This window comes from Hippocampus comes, unplaced genomic scaffold, assembly GCF_001891065.2.
Source record: "Hippocampus comes isolate QL1 unplaced genomic scaffold, H_comes_QL1_v1.1 scaffold335, whole genome shotgun sequence".
NCBI lineage: Eukaryota > Metazoa > Chordata > Actinopteri > Syngnathiformes > Syngnathidae > Hippocampus > Hippocampus comes.
Window position 1 is genome coordinate 1,267,390 of NW_017805823.1, and position 12,531 is coordinate 1,279,920.

The following is a 12,531-nucleotide window of genomic DNA, read 5'->3' on the forward strand; positions in this document are numbered from 1 at the left end:
TATATATATAAAATCCTCTTCTCTCAAAGGCACCGGGACCACTTTGTTTTATTGATGTTAGTTGCAGATGCCTTTTGAATTTACAATCTAACCCTCTAATTGGGTCATTCAGACCCTCCAAAGCGGCTCCAAACATTAGTTTTGGGCATTTTAGGTCTCTCTGTGGTCCAAACTAATGGAAGGGAAAATAAGAACACATTTACTTTGCTTTTACAATTCAGGGACATTTAACACTCAAGACCAGATTGGAAAAAAATGGCTGCTGTTTTTCGGGAGGGTGGACGGAGTCTATAAAAGAGAAAAGGAAAGCGGTTACAAAGCACCTCCAGTTTCTCCTTGAGTTCTTTCAGCTCCCGCCCCTTCTCGGCTACCTGGCTCTGGAGTAAACAAAGGATAAACAATGAGCATGAGCACACTCGTTTTTGCTTGTCCTTCGTCTGTCATGCACTCCTCAAAGAAGAGTTAAAAAAAAAAAAAGATTCCTCTATGCTGCTGAGTGCTGATTTATGTGCGGTGCCGCTCGGAGCCAAACAACTTGTTTGAGTTCCTCACAGACACCCGGGCAAATATCAGCCTGCCCCCGAGCCAAGCGGAGCATTAGGACGGCAACTGGAGAGGGCTCTTCCGAGCCAAGCTTCCCTTGCCTCCGCTGGCGGACATAAACAGCCATAAAGTGTTGTCTCGCAGATGGGGCCTGCTCATAAACAACAATGTCACAAGGATTGTGCTCAAGGGAAGACGTGTAATCAAATGCCGATCCCATCTGAGCTTACATTAGCCATACATAAGAGAACACAACACTGGAATGGCTGAGGCCATTTCCACCACTACACAGTCTGGCCACATGAAAAGTTTTTTTGGGAGTACAAATTATAATATGGTAACTAACTATATGTGCTCGTCACCACTGGGTAAAATTCCGGTACACATCAGCAATAATCGTTAGGAAGCCATTTATATTCTTAACTCACTGTCTTGTTTTTGTTTCTGTCGAAGTGTTCTAAGTATGAGTCTTTTATTCCAATTTGCACTGTCGTGAATTCCCGAGGACGTAACTTTGTTTCTGATTTACAGCAAGGACCACCTGATGCTTTAACATGCATTTTCTTTTTGATATTTATATTTTGAAAAGCTTTCCATTTAATGTACCCGAAATTACGAAACAGCAGTTTTATAACACACTCCAAAGCAAAACCAAATAATAATTATCACAGGATTCGATAAATCAATGGAATCGTTGATTCTAAAAGTAGTCAATAGTGACACATTTGCAACGTTCTGCATTTCTGCTATATTAGACCAGGTACTACAACAATTTCTCCTAACAGTCTTTTGGATTTTTTTATTTTTAATAAATAAAACAACCAGTGTAAGTTAACAGTAGCTTATGAGAAAAGCGTGCATCTAAACTAAGACAAACTGGGAACACTAAGGGAAAACATCAAGTTCTGGACTATAACCTCGCACAATAGTGACTTTCCAAAATAAAAGACTATTCTAAAAGTCTATAGGCAAACTTTGCAACAAGTCTTTTAAGAAATTGCCCTCATTTCTGTGTTTTCCCAGACAGTCAAATACACTGAATCTGATTTTATAGGTGGACAAAATACCAAAAAGACATTTACAAGAGAAAACAGTCTGGAGGATGCACCCACCATACAGCGGTCTTCCTCTGATGCAAGCTGCAGCTTGAGATTCTCACTGATCTTCTGGTGCTCTTTCACTTTCACCGTCATCTTGGCAAGCTCATCATGCATCATGCCGCTACGCTCCTTTTCCTCCTGAAAAATCAGCCAAGGATGGAAAAGAAAACAGTTTCTACAATCAACAGCTACTAAGAAAGAACTACTAACAAAGAGGGAGAGGTGAAGCTTCTTACCATCAACAATTGCTTGTATTTCCTGTATTTCGAATACTTGTCAGATGCCTCTCTGCTGATGCCTTTGAGTTTCTCCTGGATGATGGCCTCCAGCATGGGATCTGCAGAACCCGGACTTCCTGTGAGGACCATGAAGGCTAATCAGATAGTTGAGCAAGAGTGAAGGGTTGGAAAAGCCAGCAGCAATTGACAAAACAATGAAATAGTTGTTTTTCAAAGTGACAGACTGACCTGGAACAGACATGTCTGGACTCACTGATGCAGGTACTGTTGTTACCTCTTGTGCTGAGTTTCTCTTCGGCTCCTACACACAAGACAATACCGTTATCTCATTTCTATTACTGAAAATTAACTCTAAAAACAAAAGAAAAGAAGTACATGAAGAAAGTGCGAGGGTGTGATAGGCAGAGACTGTCCTGCCAGTAAACAGAGTGCCGACTCACCCCTGGTTGCTCGGATAATTTCAGCACTTGTTTTTGAAGGCGAGTGCATTCCTTATATTTCTCTTTGTAGTGCTCGGCTGCCATGTGCAGACGCAGCTTCAGGTCCTCCACCTCTCTCTGCAGCTCTGCTACGAGAGCCGGGTCTGTACAGACTTCTTCCGCTTTGGCCTGCTGAACATGACATATTTGTAGTGATCACAGTCAACGATCATTTCAAATTGGAAGGGGGAGGGGCTACAGAATAGACAGTTATGATGGATAAGTCAAGAGGGCTGGTGTATTCGGGATTATTTGTGTGTGTTTTTATTCAATTTGAACATTTAGAGCAGGGGTGGCCAACCGGTGGCTCGCGAGCCGCATGCGGCTCTTTGGCTGGTTCAGTGCGGCTCCCGGGCTCTCACACGACAAGCGTCGAAAACGCCTCGGCAGCGGCGATGCCATTCAAACAAGGCGCTAACTTCACAGAACGTACTCCGCCAGCCTATCATCAATCCCGTTAACTTGATTGACAGAGAGAGCAACCAATCAGATGACTGCATCACCACTCATGCGCAAACAAAGGCGCTAAGCTAGTCAGCGAATTACCTCTGATTTTAAGGCAGATAAGCAATAAGTCTCTCACTGTAAACAAATACCATCTCTCATCCAAGTTAAAGTAGTGTGTATTGCTTGAAAGTTTTTCCATGTACTAGTGGGTAACTTTGTTTGTATAAGACCGCTAACTTGATTTCTAGGTTTGGTCACGTGATCTGACATATATAGTGGATTCTGGCCCTGGAACAGAGGACCTCTATTTCTTTTATTTCTTATGATTTCCACAGTAAACTCAGCGAAGTCCAAAGACAGGATGAGTCATGAGCTGGACAATTCCCTTCAACTTATTATCGTTTACATCTAGAAGTGCCTACTGTCATGGCAAGTAAATGCAGTGACTTACCGCCTCCTGATTGGCATCTTCCTTCATTTTCTCCACCAGTACCTCCAAGCGGTCACAGTGATCCTGTGCCTCGGCTTTGGCCTGTCGCAGTGCATCAGCCTCCAGCTTCATGTGGTATAGTTCGGACATGGTGCGGTCACGGCTACTGGATGCATCCCTCAACTCGGCCGCCAGCATTGTCGACTGCTGTTGGTTGGCCTGGAGCTGCTCCTCTTTCTGGCGCAGCTGCTCCTTGAGGGCCTTTAAGTCTCCCTGTCACAAAATTGTCCAAAATGGAGCATGTGAGTATCTTGACACTGAATATGACCTACGGGTTAACAGCGCGTACCAAGGGGGAAACTTTGGCCATGATCTCTTTGTACTGGTTCTCCTTCTCAGTAAGGCACATCTGCAGTCGTCCAACCTCCTCTTTAAACTGAGCAATGGTGTTGTCTTTGTTAACGTCCACCGATTTCATCATCTGCAGCTCTGCACTCAGCTTCGTGTTCTCGAGCTCACGGTTTTTCAGGTGAATCTGATGCAAACACAAAATAAATAAAGCACTGACACCATTTACACAACAAATTATCTTTTTTCATTCTAATCATTATAATAAGTGCACAGTCAAAATAAGTTTACCATGACAAACAGAAAAAATAAAGAAGTAATTTGGGTAGAGCTCGGCCGCCATACAGTTATCATTGAAATTAAATAAGATGTGGGATAAGATGTTTTTGGGGGGGAAAAATTTCCGTCATGACTGCGTAGTTTGTGGCAATCCCATTTCCTTTGCAGTGCCCACCACAAGAAAAGACCCACAAGCAGCAGACACAGCAGAGGACAGATCAATATGGCAAGCCCGCTTCAGAAGATGTTTTGGGGGGAAAAAATGTGCAAAATAAACACAGTAGTTAAAAAAAAGTTCAAAACAGACTTCCCCTTTTGAGGCAATCTCGTAAATTGTACATGACGTAAAGCTGTCACTTAACATAGTTGTCAAGTAAACTGTTGCCAACCAATTGGAGAAAATGATTATGTGACAGGAGAGCTCCTTGTTGCCACATCCTGGGACCTTGCCATTCCAATACTGCTTTTCATCTTGGGAAAACTAACTCTTGCACAGTAGACACCAGAAAACAATAGAACGCTGTCAGTCTCATATTGGGTCAAAAGCCAAAGAATAAAGATGTGCCTTCAAACGAGTTTTAAAAATAGACAGGGAGGGGCACTGCCTCATATTTAACCAAAGGTCATTCCAGAGGGAAGGATTGGCAACAGAAAAGGCTTGATATCTCCTTTGAGGCTCCGCTTAGTCCTCAGCACCTGCAGTAGCTTCTGGTCAGCAGACCTGAGGCACCGGGCAGGTGCGTAGGGGTGGAGGAGGAGCTCAGAGAGGTAAGCTGGGGCGAGGCCATTTAAAGATTTGAAAACACATAGAAGTATCCTTAAAATGAACTGGGACACAGTGAAGAGAAGCCAGAACTGGGGAAGTGGTCTCCCTACTACAATGACATAATAATGATAATAATAATAATAATAATAATAATAACAATGATAAGCCATAAAAATACGAGCACACACTACCTTGTAGAGTTCCTTCTCATCTTTCTCATTGTTGAGTTGAGACTCAAGTGTTTCCTTCTCTATTGTAAGTTTCTTCATTCTGTCCTTCAGACTACAAAACACAACATTAAAAAAAATTATCATAAGTCATATTTTTTTACACACTGTGACATATGAAGAATATTTTCATTTCAGGTTAATTTAATTATGAGTAAAAATCTAGATTTTATTTGGAATGACGTGGAAATCAAAGTCAACAGGATAGACTGCAGCTGAAGGCTTTTTTTGACCGAGTGAGTGTTTTTTTAAGTAAGTCTGTCAAGAAAATGAACTGTCGTGTATGCAAATATTACAAGTCCAGCTCGGTTTCCTTTTGTAGGCCTCTCTGGGTGACTCCGATAAGGTCTTCCTCCAGCTGTAACACCCTTGATGTGGCTTCTTCCAGCCTCCTCTTCATTTCCTCCTTCTCTTCTTGCAAGACCTTGGAAGAAGTCTGCAGTTCCTAGACAGCAGAATGGAATAATTCTTCAAATAATGTGCCATCTAACTGTAAAGAAGCTAACCACTTGTCGTTAAAAAAAAAAAAAAAAAAAAGAAGCCAGTTAAGTTTGTCCAAAAAAGGTTAATGTTGATCAATTGCACGTCCAAATAATGCTAACCATTCAATTCAACTTAAAAATGTCACCAAAAAAACCAAACAGAAAACTATTTGTTTTACTACGTAAGAGTATAATTTTGGCCGTATTATATTCTCCCCCACCAAAAAAAAAAAAAAAAAAAAAAAAAAAGTATGTTCATAAAATTAACAACCATAAGCCACCTCACTCTTCTACAAGCTGTTTTCAAACGAGCAGATTTATGGCAGAAGAGAGTGAAATGAATTTAAACCTACATTACTTTTAAGACTTAATGGTTGAGTTGTAAAAATGTTGAGATGCAAGCTGATAATGCAGACATACATATCTGTCAAATCTTGATTTATGCCATCAGAGGCGTACCTTAAAATAGGTCTGGATGTCTTTCACTAGGGGGTGCTACGAGACTGTTTGGTGCCATTGGAACGGCTCTCGTCAAACAGCAGCAACATGATCTTACAGTGATGCATGAGTGCACTTCATAACTGTGGAGTCAGTGAGTGTCCACTTTGATGAAATAAATCGTGACTTCTTCCTGCCTTAAACTCCACTTTACCTGATTTTGTCTTTTCAGCAGATCACATTTCTCCTCCTCCCGCTCACACGCCTTCCGCAGGCTCTCCTTGGCCAATTCCAGCTGCTCCATCTCCTGCTGCAGCAGAGCCACCTTTTTCACCAGCTCATCTTTCACACGCTGGGCTTCCTCCACCTTTTGCTGCAAAGAGAAAACTAACTTGCTCAACCTGTTGCGCTGCGTCTCACAGCCGTAAATGATGCAGTAAGGCCAGATCCCAGTGTACGCAGGTATTTTGAAGACATTTGGGTTTCATGTTTTTATATTAAAAATGCACTGTAATGTAAAATATAAGTACACAACAAAACCTAATAACAGAATGCAAAAAAATAAAGTGGTTTCATCAAGTGTATTTCAGCCAACCCACACACACACACACATTGTAGTGTTTGTGCATTGATGAACGCCATTAAGGGGTGTGGATAGTGATTTCAGGAGCTTTGACTCCAGCTCGGCTTGGCCATTTCTCACACGCTTAGGTCAATGTCAATCCTACTCCATGCTCCTTGAGAGTGATTTCATTCTGTATTTGCATGTTTGGCTGTGTGTCCTGAATAATAAAACAGCTGAAAGAGTTTCAGTGATAGGGGCTCGGTTTTTTTTCTTCCTCTTCATTTGAACGTCGGCATAGCTGAAGCTCACTTGTACCTCAGATTTGGACATGCAACACAAAGCAAAAAAAATGACAACCTTCTCAGGCAAAAAAAAAAAAAAAAAAAACCCTGGTAACTCAAGATGCCACTGTACGTATCTATGCACTCAGAATGGTATTAAAACATTTGTTAACATAAAAATAAGGAATCTCAAGCACTATTTTAGAAGTCTGAAAAACATCGTTTTATTGTCTGAGGAAAAGGCACAGGCAAATAAATGCCCAGTCTTCTGTTCGTGTTTGAATAGGAATATAAGGCCAAAACAAAAGACCGGTTATTCAAGTGTGCCCATAAGTCAACATTCACATTCAATTATGCTGACTTTACCTCGAGAAATCCCGCCTTGGTGGTCACCACCAGAATGTCAGAGTTGCATTCGTCCTCCACAGTCAGCAGCTCTTCCTCAGAGGGGCTATTGGCGCGAAACAGGAACGGTGTGCTGGCGCCACGAATCTCCCCTTTGTGGGTCACATAACAGAACTGGTAGAATTCGCCGTCATCATTGGGCACATAATATCCTGGAAAAGATGACAGAAAACACAAAAACGGTTTCAGAAAAGCCCCAAATCTTGTATTAAAACACAAAAGCCTTAACTCAACCACGGCCGACAACAGCACACAGAGCCTTTCTCATTCAACCATTTTAAAAAGGCATCTAACCTGTGGTTTATCAAAAGGTACCTTAGTATATACAAGCACGATGATCTTACCCTGAAAGACCACTGTTCTGTTGACTGCGGTGCCGTCCACATAGCTCTCAGGGAGGGGGGACCACAAGAATGTGTAATAGTCCCTCGCTGTGCTCCAGCCGACCTGCAAGACATTTCGGGGAATCTGTTCAAACAGACGCTTTCACCACATCAGTGTAATATAATAACAATGGTAGACAGCAAAACCGGTGACTCCTTAAAGGCCGCACACAGCCACTTTTGTGTGTCGTTAATATTATGGGAACTTTGTAATCACTGCTTAGATGAGCGTACATACATGGTTAAAAAAAAAACAAAAAAAAAAAACTCATGGTCGCCATCTGCATGTTGCTGCTGTTGCTTATAACAAGAGAGAAATAGAGATGGCATATTTATACAAAAGTGACTTGGAAATGAATGACAACTCCAATAAAACTACGAATTGTGTTTTATGGGTTGTTAACCGGTGGCTGATGATAGGTGGGGCTGGGAGTGTAAAAGTACAGAAAATACATATTTAACATCCATCTTCTGCCATAAAACCGTCAAATAAAAGCAGAGTCAATGGAGGGGGCTGTCTTTTAGTGTCCACCATCTAACACAGGCACCCAAAACAAATCTACTTACTTCCATACTGTATTAAAAAAAAAAAAAAAACAACAACAGCAAACTGCTGTATCATTTGAAACCTGCCATGTATCTGTCGCAATGTATTCATGCGTGAAGACAAATTGTGTTATGCTATGCACTAAAAGCCTGGAGCTACAACGGTGCGAGTGTTCATCAGAGCCAGAGATAGAAGGCCCCCGTTTGCTGCAAAACCCCCAGTTGTTAACCGGTGCACTTCCAGCCTCCAGCAGTAAAGAACAGGAAGCAATTAAAACATGCACATAGTGAGTTTATGTCATTACTGGAGGCGAGCCCCCACCGGTGAACTCATTAGTGGCACTGGCTGAAAACTCTTGAGAGCAACTCTTTCACTTGCCTCAGACGTGCCTACAATGTGTATGTAAATAGACACTCACAGTCCAAAACATTAGGTATACCAATGTGTTTGGATTTGATTGACACCTCAGAAATAGTTTCTTTTTTTAAATATTTGGGTTATTTAGTTATAACCGAGGACAAATCTCGGGAACTGTTCTTTGTATAATGGAGTACAGTTTTCAAAGTAGTTTTTCTCAGGGAATACGTTTTACTACTTGCCAAACGACAACACTGAGAAACTTTTTTTTTTTTTTTTTTTTTAACTTTTCGGTATAGCTTTATCTACACCATATGCTTTAAGCCAGGGGTGTCAAACTCATTTTTGTCATGGGCCACGCTGTAGTTACGTTTTCCCTTGGAGGACCGATATGACTGTCAATTTTGTGACACCATATGTTTAATCACTTCCACATATCCTTGCAATCTCTCGATGTTATTATGGATTACATATTACAATTTGACTGTTTGGTTCAGACTTTAGCGAGCAACACGGTTAACATGCTTGATTTGCTTACGCGGGCCATATAAAATGATCTTAAATTACACAATATTATAGGATTATGGTATAACAGGTGTCAAACTCAAGGCCCGAGGGCCAGGTCTGACTCAGCACATCATTTTATGTGGCCCATGAAAGCAAATGGAAAAAAAAAAAAAAAAAATTGTACCAAAATTTAATTTCTCATGTAATAAACAATAATGTTGAGATATTGCAAGCATTTTCTTGTCTTGTAACAGAATCTTGAACAACAGTTGAACCAACTACTATCCTTTTGATTTTAAAAGTTGTTATCCAATAATTCTGTACTGTATATGTAATATTAAAAAGGGGGTGATTAAACATGTATATGGTTTCACAGTCATAATGGCCCTACGAAACTAACTACAATATGTCCCATGGCAAAAATGCTTTTGACACCCCTGTTGAATATGCATGGCGGCACGGTGGTTGACTGGTTAGCACGTCCGCCTCACAGTGCAGAGATCACAGTGGAGTTTGCATGTTCTCCCCGGGCCTGCGTGGGTTTTCTCCGGGTACTCCGGTTTCCTCCCACATTCCAAAAACATGCACAATAGGTTAATTGATCACTCTAAATTATCCTTAAGTGAGATTGTGAGTGTGTATGGTTGTTGTGTGTCTATGTGTGCCCTGCGATTGGTGTGTGTGTGTGTGTGTGTGTGTGTGTGTGTGTGTGTGTGTGTAACTTCAAGAGGAATTGCAAAAAAACAGCTTTTATTTAGGGAACTGTACGAATGAAAGTTGTTTTTTTTTCTTCCTAAAAGTGACTTTATACAATAATATCCTAGATCTCAATCACGAGCGAGTGAGGACAAGCGCTAATAAATATTATTAAAAAGTGTGTTTTTAAAAGTTTAAGTGTTTTACATAGTGTTACTTCATGTTTACAGCACGCTGTCAAAGTCAAGGCCGGGGTTCCAGATCTACAGATGTACAGTTAAAAACAGCAGGTTGCTGCGGGACGCTCATCTGCTGTCCCAGTGGCAGTCAGAGTGAAAAACAGACAGGAAGTGCTCATGAATCACATGGTGAGTGAGACATGTTAATTACAAAGCAGTGTTTTGCTTTTTCCTCTGCCTCCTGACAAGTCGGCCCAACCCCACACCTCCGTGCGCCCCAAGAAAACTCTGGTCACGCTGTATGGGAACTGTTCCAAGAGCCAAAGGCTGCTATTGCAGATGTGACCAAAAAAAAAAAAAAAAAAAATGTCTAGCACCTGTACATCTTGAAGTTTGACATTTGGTGCCCCACGGGTATATTTTTCTTTTTTAATTTGATTTATGGTTGTAGATTACCTTGCAGAGGAAAGTCTCCACTACAAACATGTTAACTGCAGGGATGTAAATCTTGTTTTAATTAATGCCTTTCTGTCAAATCAAGCACTTAACCTGCTGCTGCATATGCAAGTGAAGTGTGATAAATATTACAGTATGGTTTAACCAGTCTTGTGAGGTCATACACAACAAACACTTCAAAACTCTACTTCAGTCAAATGTTCACATCTCTGTACTTGGCTATTTATAATTTTTAATTCTTAAGTCAAACAACACTTTTTGAAGAGTCATTCCACCTCACAGCACACAAGACAATGCACCTCAAGCGACGTCAGTTAAATATTTAAATATAGTTAAATATAATTCATTAACATATTGCCATGATGTTAACAAACCCGCATTCAAAGCAGTAAGCACTTCGCAACATTACAGTACAGTGTTTTACTGATTGTAAACTTAACAGTGGTAAACGTCATATTCATGACCATTAAGCCAGTTAAATGTTACTCAAAAGATGCCTGTTCTGTTAATAAATGTTTTATGATGGTGAGTTCGACTCTGGAAATACATTATTTTATTGCTACGGTTTCCTTTGGGAAATGTTGATTCAAAACTCAAACACATCTGAAGTTGAGTACAGGTCTCTTGGTGGAGCTCACTGTTTGACCTTACATTTGCTATAAACTATGTGACAAGGGTGCTGACAAATTCCATTTAAACAGACAACCAAGTCCAAACTTTTTTATGTAGATAAGCACGTTTTAAACCTGTACTATATGGACAAACACTGACAAATAGCAGTGCAGGCGATTAATTAAAAAAAAAAAAACTGTAGGAAAACAAGTGTTCTTTGCCGTGAGGAAACACTGAGTGCTCAACTAACACTACATTAAGGTCATCGGCATGCCAAAACAAGAACTTTGGCAGCAGTTATTCATCTGTCAACACTGCCAGAAAGGCCGTCTGCAGTTTAATCTATTCTAACTTGCTGAGCTCCAGACCTCAACTAGTCAACAAATCCACATTCAGTGCCACAAATATAACATTGTATATGCAGTTGCAACCAGAAATTCACATACATTTTATAAAAAGACACAAACCACTCCTCACTATCTGAAATAAAATTAAAGCACACTCTTCTTGGTTATCTTTGTAACCAGTTTGGCAGTATGCTTCAGGTCATTGTCCATTTGGAAGACCCATTTACGCCCAAACTCCTAGCTTATATCTTGAGATGTTACTTCAGTATTTCCACAATGTTGCTTCCACATGATGCCATTTATTTTGTCAAGTGCACCGGTGCCTCCTTCAGCAAAACAGCCCAAAAACATGCTGCAACCACCTCCATATTTCTCATTTGGGATAGCGTCCTCAGGCTTGCAAGTTTCCCCCGCTTGTACCACCAAACGTGCAATGCTCAATATGGCCAAACGGTTCAATTTTAGTTTCGTCTGACCTCAATATATTATGGTGACCCAAAAAATTAAGGTGACATCATCATCTGGGTTTCCCCAAATTGTTTAAAGTAACGGTGAATTTACTGTAAACTTCACACTTTGAAGAAAGTCATGACAAACTATGAAAAAAAAAAAGAGGAATTTTTCTCTCATTATTGTGGCATTTAGGCAAGTAGAAATAATTGGGAGTAATCCCAATTGACCTGAAACAGAAACACTTTAGGCCAGGGGTGTCAAAGTCAAATGGACGGAGGGCCAGATAAAAATTTTTGCTGCAAGCCGAGGGCCGGACTGATCGAATGTTCATTGAAAATTTTAAAAATAACCACATATTGTTTCTTGAACCAAATTTAATTGACCGAAAACCTAACAAATACATTCCAATACGGTCAGATAAATAAAGCAACATTTTTTTATGGCTATGTCAGTAAACTTTAATTTTCAACAGGCATAAAAAAATTTCCTTTGTATAAAAATACCCATAACATGAATGAAAGAAGCCGATATTATTCAAGGCACTATCACTAGTCCATATTTTCTCTTTTAGCAAAAGTAGGCTAAATTTACTTAAAAGAAAAACAAATAATAGTGCAGTAATTTTCGATCATTTACTCGAATAAAATATTTTTAAAACATAATTGGATTGAAAAACAACAAAATAAAGTGCAAAAATGTATAAACCAAAAACAACACTTTCTTCAAGAAGTAACAAGCAGCGAAAGCAAATATTGCACTTTAATTTTTAAACTTGAACTGAGTAAAAACTCTTAGTATGTGATTGCACAGTATATTATAAGTAATATTCACTTCTTTGAGGCTGAGGCTGATACTCGGTGGTGTCTTAACTTTTCTACAAGTTCATCAATATTTGGGGTCAGGCTCTGAGCTGAGCAAATCCTCAAAATTGAGTGAGGGTGTTCAGCAGTAAATCGACTTCTGTG

General features: G+C 40.2%; 1 protein-coding gene across 9 annotated transcripts in view; it reads right to left on the reverse strand.

Annotated features, from left to right (window-relative positions):
- The window catches only part of tax1bp1b (Tax1 (human T-cell leukemia virus type I) binding protein 1b), a 35,025-nt gene that overhangs the window by 19,364 nt on the left and 3,130 nt on the right, over positions 1-12,531 (reverse strand). For 2 of the 9 annotated variants that reach the window (XR_002170186.1, XM_019886297.1), the window contains exons 3-14: positions 7,374-7,476; positions 6,991-7,181; positions 5,993-6,151; positions 5,155-5,303; positions 4,823-4,913; positions 3,588-3,773; positions 3,260-3,511; positions 2,323-2,493; positions 2,111-2,183; positions 1,880-2,016; positions 1,656-1,781; positions 324-377 (exon numbers count right to left, since the gene is read on the reverse strand). Coding sequence is in view for 8 of the 9 variants with exons in the window: in XM_019886297.1 (XP_019741856.1) it covers positions 324-377; positions 1,656-1,781; positions 1,880-2,016; positions 2,111-2,183; positions 2,323-2,493; positions 3,260-3,511; positions 3,588-3,773; positions 4,823-4,913; positions 5,155-5,303; positions 5,993-6,151; positions 6,991-7,181; positions 7,374-7,476 (1,692 nt within the window). In the remaining variant the exon portion in view is untranslated. The remainder of the gene's footprint in view (positions 1-323; positions 378-1,655; positions 1,782-1,879; positions 2,017-2,110; positions 2,184-2,322; positions 2,494-3,259; positions 3,512-3,587; positions 3,774-4,822; positions 4,914-5,154; positions 5,304-5,992; positions 6,152-6,990; positions 7,182-7,373; positions 7,477-12,531) is intronic. The other 7 variants (XM_019886301.1, XM_019886298.1, XM_019886305.1 and 4 more) reach the window with 7 other exon arrangements.